At 32.3% G+C, this 10,590-nt stretch overlaps 1 protein-coding gene across 1 annotated transcript; it reads left to right on the forward strand.

Annotated features, from left to right (window-relative positions):
- Positions 1 to 803: 803 nt before the first annotated feature.
- LOC142242922 (uncharacterized) lies at positions 804 to 10,338 on the forward strand. Its single transcript, XM_075314404.1, has 3 exons — positions 804 to 958; positions 8,027 to 8,154; positions 9,998 to 10,338. The coding sequence occupies exons 1-3, from the start codon at positions 941 to 943 to the stop codon at positions 10,221 to 10,223; spliced, it is 372 nt and encodes a 123-aa protein (XP_075170519.1). The 5' UTR covers positions 804 to 940; the 3' UTR covers positions 10,224 to 10,338.
- Positions 10,339 to 10,590: the final 252 nt, after the last annotated feature.

Raw genomic sequence — 10,590 nt, forward strand, 5'->3', positions numbered from 1 at the left:
TTTCTAAGCAAAGATTATAAACTTTATTTTAATTAAAGGTCTGTTTCTGTATGTCGAACGAGCTCTATCGATTGACTGAAATGCATAGAAACAGCTGTTTTTTGGTTATAAATTCAGCTGTTTGTTTCCATTTAAGTCGATCGACAGAGCTTGTTCGACATACAGAAACAGGCTATAAAATTTCATTGTTTTAAAGAAATTTGTCCTTAATATTTTGTAAATTTCGCATCCTAAAATTTAAGTTGCGTAATCTATAATAACACTTAGATATTTTTTCAGTGTATCAATAACAAATAAATCATTTTAATAATTTCAACTTCATCATAATGATCTCCGATATAGTTATGATTAATGGTATACATATCTATCAAAAATGATTCTATAATGGAGTACATATGATTAATATTAACCAGAATCCGCATAGTTATGACGTTAGTTTGCTCCTTTTCGGGGATTATGGTGGGTTTTTTTTCTTTATTTCTATTGTTCTAAGATAGATGGGAACCCGTTTTTCTGACTATTGGAAAAATTCGCATGAAACTCATTAAATTCATTGGATAGATATGGATGAATCTAATTCCCTGAGAAATTCGCATGCGCACAATGGTATTTTGAATTTAAATATCGGTTTAATATACCGCCTAAAACTAACCATGATAAATAACTGGTAGATCGACCGGTTATGGTATTTTCAACTTTTATTTACCTTTGTTTTCTCGCCTTATGCTTTCTTGGTTGTTTGTTAGTTAATGGTATTAACTAAAATTGTTAAGAAACATTAATGAAACAGGCACAAAGCTTGAATTGGCTGCAAAATTTAAGAATCTTGCAAAGTTTATTTTATGACTGGAATCTCTAAAGCAAAGCTAGATGGTAACTATAAGTTATATTCATGTATTAGTCGTACTCGTGATCTTCATTCTAAACGTTGTTTAAAAAAATGGCATCTTCAAAATTGGTGAGTCGCCGAAGAATATAAAATAAAAATAAGAAAATTTATAAAAATAGAAAAAACCAGCCTGCCTTGATATAAGGCTAACATAAAAATAAAAATTTTATTTAAATAAAAATTGTAGTGAAAAAAAAATATTTTGAAATAATAATATAAAATATTATGACTCTTCGAATATTATCATCTATCCCGAAAATAGGAACGTTCATATAAATACTTGAGACATTTTTGGGATTTATATGAAAAGTACTTTACAAATCTTCTTGTGAAAATAAATGTAAATTAAACAAGTGAAAAAGAGCTAAAGGTGGAACCGAATATGTGATACCCTATGGAAGCCCTTGTTATATTTGAAATGTTATATGTATATGAATACTTTGCGCCCAAATAATTATTATCAAGGAAAGTGTTATTTACAAAATCTCATCTGGAAACTATATCTAAATCAGATCCTAGATAGCTGGTACAAAGAAAAAATTAAACTGTTTAATAGGAAAACTTAAATATCTCGTGCGAAAATTGAACTGAATTGTATTCCATTTTTTAGAGATTTCCATAATGTGTTGTTAAAATAATGAACATTTTTGGATTTCTTATTACCATGTACGAAATGTTTCCTTCTCATAAAAGCCGAAATGAACAAATAGTTATAAATTATAGTTAGCATTGGCGCCAATCATTATTATGTTAACCATGATGTAGTTCGCTCTATATGAGAATTATACACCGAAAAAAATATTGATCTAATATGGAAGATTATACAACCTAAATTTTAGGACACGCAATTTACTTAATATTAAGGACAAATTTCTATCACAATAGACTGAATAGTCTAAGTCAGGCTGAAACTTAATCGGGCTGCCACTTTAAACTAAGGACAAATTTCTTTAAAATTAGGATACATATCTTGAAAATTTTTGTCTTTTAATTAAAATGTCAATATTTTAAAGAAATTTGTCCTTAGGTTAAAGTGGTAGCCCGATTAAATTTCAGGCTCACTTACACTATTCTGTCCATTGTGATACCCAGGGCTGTGGAGTCGAGACAATTTTGATCGACTCCGGCTCCGACTCCGACTCCAGGATTTCTTATTAGCCTCGACTCAAACTCCGACTCCGGAGTCGACTCCAGGTGGTGTACCTAAATCTCATTTTAACAGTATTCCAATTGTAATTTTAAGGTGTAGTGTTCCAAAAATAGACCGATATAAGTATTCTATTTTGCCATATGTGTTTATATGTCCAAAAGAACTCTAATTTGAATTTTTGATACGACTCGACGACAAATCTCAGCATTTTAGGAATGTAAAGAACACTACATTTTAATTTCAGGCCAATAAATTAAAATACGGCACAAGACTATATAGATATCACATCAAAATATGGGTAGATAACAACAATCTCCAGAATATGAATTTATAAAAATACAAATTTTCAAAAAATAATTAGGCTTCCAGATGTTTAAGAAGTAAAATCCTGATATTGGTCTATATAGGCATTTTATAAAAAATAAATCTATATAAAACAGAAAAATACACAAAAATCAAAATGACAGGCTAATCAGATAGAAAGTTTAGATGTTAAAAAATGTAATGTGTCGGAAAAATAAAACAAACATAAACTGTCATAAATTAGGACGGGCGGAATTTTAAATAACTACAATAGATGACAGGAATAGCTGGACAGTTACGAATATTGTTTCTATAGAAGTAAAATGGTGAAACATCGATTTATAAATGGTCTATCAGTTATGGACATTAGAGGCCATTAATTTAATGTAAAGAATTTCGAGTGACATTGATGAAACAAACTTTCTCCCAAAAGTCCGCGTCAGATGGCAGAGGTTTAATTTAAAATTACAGCTTCCAAGGACATCGGGTATACATGGAGATTTCTCAAATAATTATCTCCATACACAAAATCTGGGACGACGGGAAATTTCCGCATTTATTAATGGATCTCAAATAACACAAAATTTCTGACAAATCGTATGCAAATTTTAGACTGGGAAAAATTTCTTAAAAGAAATCGGAGATGGGTTTATATGTAGGTGCTATATCACAAAATTGTTCGGTATGACCCATCTTCGAACTGAACATGTCTGCCACAATTTCAGAACGTTAGGCTCTACTGCTATATTGCCTTAAAATTGTACCTTCATCAAGAGTATATATAGGCTTAAAAATGTATGGTTTAATATGTTAAAAATGGACTATACAACTGATCAATTCAGCCCATATTCTAGTAAAACCTACTCTTTATATCACCGTGAAATTTCACCCATGGCCTGAAATTCAGTACTTCGTTGTTCGATTAAAAACTCCAATCGAATCTAATTTGTCGAAATATTTCTTTTGTTACAAAGATATGAAGTGTTTTTCAAATTTTGTTTCGTCGGAGTCGGAGTCGAGCAAAATGTATACGACTCCGGTTCCGACTCCGACTCCAGCAAAATCTTCAGACTCCGACTCCGGCTCCGACTCCACAGCCCTGGTGATACCACGTTTAACTAAAAGTACCTATTACATATGGGCACTTCTAGTTTTAACCACTGAGCCTTCTATACTATTTTCTTTTGTTGAACCAACCAGATTGTTCCAAAAACATAAACAGACTGCTTAAGTTACCGTTTTCCAGGTCCGCCAGCAATATAAAATTCCTAAAACGCCTTACACAAAATGCCGGACACTCACACAAGAGGTCTTTAATTGATTCCTGTTCCTCCGCATCATAACAGCTCATACATTAGCTATTATACTTCGCACCAATAGTTTTTGCAAATTCGCCTATCAGGCAGCGACCCTTTGTAGCAGATATCAGGAGTAATATCTGACGTCTTGAGAACACTATCATATCCCAGCAAAAAAATTGGAAGTTCTTCTCAAGGCACAACTTTAAAAGAACTTCAAAAAATGCTCTCCCAAAGATGTTCTTTATTTTAGCTACACAGCAAGTTCATTTGAGTCAATTTCTTTATAACACGCTTTTTTTATATTTTTAATGGGAAATTAATTTTTTTGTGTGTTTCAAATAGGTTAAAAACAGATTAAGAATTAATAAAATGGTACAAATTATTTAAATTTAGCCGAAAAAAATGCTAAATCCTTTGTAGAAAAATTTCGAATTTTTTAAAATATTTGATCACAAAAGTTCCAGACAAGCGTTATAATGCATTAAAAATTATAAAAAATTTTAAAAATTATTTATTTGTCAAAATATCAAAACAATTTCTTTATTCACACCCAAAACACTGAATTCGCCTTACACCTAAGAAGTGATGCAAATTCAGTGCAGCGGCTATTGAAATGGTGGACATCCGTCCTATGACAAGCCCATGTTAAATTCACTGCTTCTGCGTCAATTTGGCACTACTTCCGGATCCAAAAGGAACATTTTCACTACTTTTTTGGCGACTTTTTTTTTGCTGGGATCAGTGTGCGGTTTAAGTTTAAATGGGGCCATATTTGCTTGGAGTCGTTATAACCCTTGCAATTCTCCCATCGAACATTGGCCATCATAACAGCCTTCTCACGCAGTAAGAGCTTTCAAATAGCCAGAAGCATACCAACAGATTCTAGTTCCCCTGGAATATGTAAGGTAGTTCCTAGTCTTGTTAACTCATCTGCTTCTCAGTTCCCGGTATGTTCCTATGGCCAGGCACACATATTAGGTGAATATTTTACTACTCAACCATCTCATTGAGAGATTTGCGACAGTCGATGGCCGTTTTCGAGTTAAGGAACAAAGAGTCCAAGGATTTTATTGCAGGTTGACTGTCTGAGTAAATATTAATAATATTTATTGGAACATTACTTCTCAGCCAATTCACCACCTCTCTTATTGCAAATATTTCAGCCTGAAAAACACTACAGTGAAACTTTTCGCTATTCGAATTTCCAGATCTTTAGAATATACTCCGACACCCACTTGTCCATCCAACTTGGAGCCATCAGTGGAGAAATCTATATATCGTTTATTCCCCGGGGTCTGTGTACACCACGCCTCACTGTTGGGAATTAGAGTTTCAAACTTTTTGTCGAAAAATGGTTTCGCCAGAGTGTAATCCACTACGTTAGCACATCTAGCATTATTTTGAGGACCGAACTGTGACCGTATATTTTTTCCGACCACAGCGATAGCTCGCGCAAGCCGTTGTTGCAGCTGACTGTTTGGCCAAAATGTCTAAAGGCAATAGATGCAGCACGACATTTAGGGAATCTGTTCCTGTCTTACTGAATGCGCCTTAGATACACAAGCACGCCATACGCTGAACTTTATCTAAATCTGTCGGTCTGAAGTGCCGGCCACCAGACTACAACACCATATAGCATTATAGGTCTAACCACAGCCACGTATAGCCAATGCACAATTTTTGGTTTTAGTCCCCACTTTTTTTCCTATTGCCTTTTTGAACGAGTACAAAGCTACCATGGCTTTTCTCGCCCTTTCTTCCCTCTGTAAAAGTCGTAGGTCTTTGAAGTAAGGAAATTTTCCCTAAAATAAAGAAAAATAGTTTTAATTTAGAAAAATACTCTTTAAATTAACTGATATATTGAATCTATAATATCGATATTAAAAATATTTCGGCAGGTAAGAAGACAAAACGAATGATGCAGAAATTGTTCTTTTTGGGTATAATTTCACATACTGTTCTCAGAATTGAGTTGGCAATCAACGAACTGAAAAATGTTGTACTGTGTAAGTAGTCACTTTCGTGCCAGCAAAGCAACCACGGTTGCCACAAATGGTAGATTTTTTACTGTTTGGTAGATTGGTAGAATTCTTGATGTTTTGGTAGATTTTGCAAGTTATTCCTCTCCAAATAAGATAAAAATAAAATTTTCACAAAATTTTTTATAGAAATACATTTTTCACATAATTTTCTGGAGAAATAAAATTTTCAAAAAATTTTTTATAGAAATAAAATGTTCACAAAATTTTCTATAGAAATTTTGAATATTTTCTATAGAAATAAAATTTTGACAAATTTGTCCATTGATAAAATTTTTGACAGAATCTTCTATAGAAATAAAATGTTGACAACATTTTCTATAGAAATAAAATCTTGACATAATTTTCTATAGAAATAAAATTTTGACAAAATTTTCGATAGAAATAAAATTGGACAAAATTTTCGATAGAAATAAATTTGGACAAATTTTTATATAAATAAAAAAAATATAATAAATAAAATTTTGACAAATTTTCTATAGAAATAAAATTTTGACAAAATGTTCTATAGAAATAAAGTTTTGACAAAATTTTCTATAGAAATAAATTTTTGACAAAATTTTCTGTAGAAATAAAATTTTGACAAAATTTTCTATAGAAATAAAATTTTGACAAAATTTTCTATAGAAATAAAATTTTGACAAATTTTTCTATAGAAATAAAAATTTGACAAAATTTTCTATAGAATAAAATTTTGACAAAATTTTCTATCGAAATAAAATTTTCAAAAATATTTTTTATAGAAAAAAAAAATTCCTATAGAAATAAAATTTTGAGAAAATTTTCTATACAAATAAAATTTTGACAAATTTGTCTATAGAAATAAAATTTTAAGAAAATTTTCTATAGAAATAAAATTTTCTATAGAAATAAAATTTTACCAAATAAGAATTTTTTATTTGGTAGATTTTTTGGTAAAATGTTCTCCAAATTTGGTAGATTATTTTGGGTTGCCACTCGAAACCGTGAAATCAACTCCTTTCAAGTCTAACTTTTTTTGTGCATCCGTGAAATTATGCACTTTTTGGAACATTAGTGGTTTAGACCAAGCTCATTTTTCAATATGTTTCGCATCTTATATTGAGATATGTTCAGCTCACGATAAAGCTCTTCAATTAATTTTTAATAAAAAAAATCTGCAATCAAGAAAATTGATAGTATCAGAAAATAAATTGATTGATTAGTTGAAAAAATTAATTAATTTTTGAATTGAGGATACCAATTATTTATTGTATTTTTAATTATTTATTTATAATTATTTAACATTTTATGCTTTCTTATGAGATTTCCGATTATAATTACCGTTGGATTTTTTTGTGTACTCCGGATGTCAAATCTGAAGATCGCTTTCTATGAGGGCTATATCTGAAAGTGGCCAATTGCAGCACTATCCGATTTACTTCAATAACAACAGACGGACGGACGGACATGACTAGACCGGCTCAGAATTTCGCTACGACCCAGAATATATTCTGAGACAAATATTTCGATGTGTTGAAAATGGAGTGACAACTTTAGTATATTGCCGAAAAAGTTCTCAAAGCTCTTGGTACCAATTTGGCGCCAGTTTGATAAAAATTTTAAAACCGAATCAAAACTCAGGCGATTTTCAAACGAAACTACACTCAAAAACAAGTTTACTTGTATCCAAAGACTTTTACCTTCCCTTAAGGATTTTGGTATTGATTTCAAGCCAATGATGCGGCTTCTTTAAAATAAAGACATTTTTTAGCGACCTATCTGACTTTAAATCTAGGATCAATAAAATTAAAATTAGGATCAAATTTTCATTATCTTTTCGCAGTTTATTAATAAAGGTACTAACGTACAAACAAATGTCAGTTTAAAAATCCAAATTATAACGGATACTTCAAAGTAAAAAAATGTTTTCATAATTCCAAAAAAAACTTTAAAAACGCTAAATCCTCAAAATAAGTCTTAGTCTATATTTGAAGCGTTCTTATCTTAAATCTAAAATTTCAATATTTCAGTTAATTTAAGGATAATTTCTTTAAATCAAAAATTTGTTTATTTACTTTAAGGAAAATTAGCGTTAGTGCAAAGACATGCGACTTTAACGGAGGGACGCAAATTTACAAAATTTGTGTCCTAATTTTAAAGAAAAAACAATTTTGAAGCAAAGATTGTAAACTTTATTTTAATTAAAATTTCATTATTTTAAAGAAATTTGTCCTAAAATTTTGGTTGCGTAATCTTTAATATCGCATAAATATTTTTTTTAGTGTACAATTGTTATTTTATTATTATACTATTGTTTGAAATATAAATTAATCAATTACATTGTATTTAATTATTCTGAATTTCATTTCTTTAATCATTATAGATCTTGGTTTGCGCCGTATTGGCTGCCCTATCGGTATCAGCTTCTGCTGGTATTTTGGATGCCATTTTCCCAACCATTATGCAAGAACATTACAGCTTTGCTCCAAGCAAGGAAGGCTATCGTTTCAAGTGAGTGATCTTTATGAAAAGATATTTAACGTATACAGGGTAGATGACACGAAATGCTACCTATTATGTGAAAATAATTTTTAGTGGTACAAATAATAGAAATATGTATGTGGTAGTCATCGTAATTTCAAAATCCATGGCTTTAAAATGCAAACCATAGGCAATAACAGGTTGGCTGATAAGTCCCCGGTCTGACACATAGATGGTGTCGCTAGTATTAAATGCATATTATTTTTATATAGTACCAACCTTCAAATGATTCGTGTCAAAATTTGACGTCTGTAAGTCAATTAGTTTGTGAGATAGAGCGTCTTTTGTGAAACAACTTTTGTTATTGTGAAAAAATGGAAAAAAGGAATTTCGTGTTTTGATAAAATACTGTTTTCTGAAGGGAAAAAATACGGTGGAAGCAAAAACTTGGCTTGATAATGAGTTTCCGGACTCTGCCCCAGGGAAATCAACAATAATTGATTGGTATGCAAAATTCAAGCGTGGTGAAAGAACACGGAGGACGGTGAACGCAGTGGACGCCCGAAAGAGGTGGTTACCGACGAAAACATCAAAAAAATCCACAAAATGATTTTGAATGACCGTAAAATGAAGTTGATCGAGATAGCAGAGGCCTTAAAGATATCAAAGGAACGTGTTGGTCATATCATTCATCAATATATTGAATATGCGGAAGCTCTGTGCTAAATGGGTGCCGCGCGAGCTCACATTTGACCAAAAACAACAACGTATTGATGATTCTGAGCGGTGTTTGCAGCTGTTAACTCGTAATACACCCGAGTTTTTCCGTCGATATGTGACAATAGATGAAACATGGCTCCATCACTACACTCCTGAGTCCAATCGACAGTCGGCTGAGTGGACAGCGACCGGTGAACCGTCTCCGTGGAAAGACTTAAAAGTCCGCTGGCAAAGTAATAGCCTCTGTTTTTTGGGATGCGCATGGAATAATTTTTATCGATTATCATGAGAAGGGAAAAACCATCAACAGTGACTATTATATGGCGTTATTGGAGCGTTTGAAGGTCGACATCGCGGCAAAACGGCCCCATATGAAGAAGAAAAAAGTGTTGTTCCACCAAGACAACGCACCGTGCCACAAGTCATTGAGAACGATGGCAAAAATTCATGACTTGGGCTTCGAATTGGTTCCCCACCCACCGTATTCTCCAGATCTAGCCCCCAGCGACTTTTTCTTGTTCTCAGACCTCAAAAGGGTGCTCGCAGGGAAAAAATTTGGCTGCAATGAAGAGGTGATCGCCGAAACTGAGGCCTATTTTGAGGCAAAACCGAAGGAGTACTACCAAAATGGTACCAAAAAATTGGAAGGTCGTTATAATCGTTCTATCGCTCTTGAAGGGAACTATGTTGAATAATAAAAACGAATTTTGACAAAAAAAATGTGTTTTTCTTTGTTAGACCGGGACTTATCAGCCAACCGTTAAGGAAGAGAAGATGGGTAATTGGGGGTACCTCATACGAAATTTTAAAGAAATTTCCCTCCGGCCCAACGTGGGTATAAAAATCTATGACCGTACAAATAAATTCCATGCAAACTAAAGCAGAAGAATATTTTCGCACAATTCTCAAAAATAGTAGGTATAAGCTTCGGGGTGATTTATACCAATGACGGGGTTTTTATATATAGTTAATTTTTACTTTTATGAATTACATACATACGAGGACCTAAATGGTAGTTCATTTTTCCCATAAAACTTTTTTCTGTGTAGATCCATATCCCATATTAAAAGCATTATCATTAGTTATAAGAAAAATTATTGTGTATAATGATTTTTTAAACCTATTTCCTGTTTCTTTCTTTTTTACTACGCAGTTTGGACGAACCCAATGGCAGCAAACGTGAAGAAGTCGGTATGATCATGAACCCCGGTACACCCGAGGAGGAATTGGTTGTCATGGGTACCTATACCGTGTATGATGAGAAGACTGATACCGAAACCATTACTATGTACACAGCTGACAAAGATGGTTACAAATCTCGTTACATGTTGAAGAATCGTAAATTGGCCCCTGGTTCATTGAAATCATTAGCTGGTTAGAAATATGCATGAATTGAAACATTAGTATTTTCTTTTCCTATTTCTTTCTTCTCTTTTATGTTGATGAGATTGTTACATGTGAATAAACTTTAGTTTTTTTTTATCATATTTTAAATTATGATTTGTTTTTATTCTAACTCTGCCAGTTTAAATTTTCATTCAAAACTGGTTTCATTTTCTATTTCTTGGTAGTAAAGCAATAGATTACGATAAATTAACACCTGTCCACCCAAAGATCCATGGGCCATCGAAAACAACATGGAAATATATTTGTTGATGCCGACTTCAAATTAGAATGAAGAAGATCGTAAATGATCATCATTGAGAAGGTCAATGTCATCGGTCGTCTTCTATTCATTGATCTCAT

Source organism: Haematobia irritans, chromosome 1, assembly GCF_050003625.1.
Source record: "Haematobia irritans isolate KBUSLIRL chromosome 1, ASM5000362v1, whole genome shotgun sequence".
Lineage (NCBI taxonomy): Eukaryota > Metazoa > Arthropoda > Insecta > Diptera > Muscidae > Haematobia > Haematobia irritans.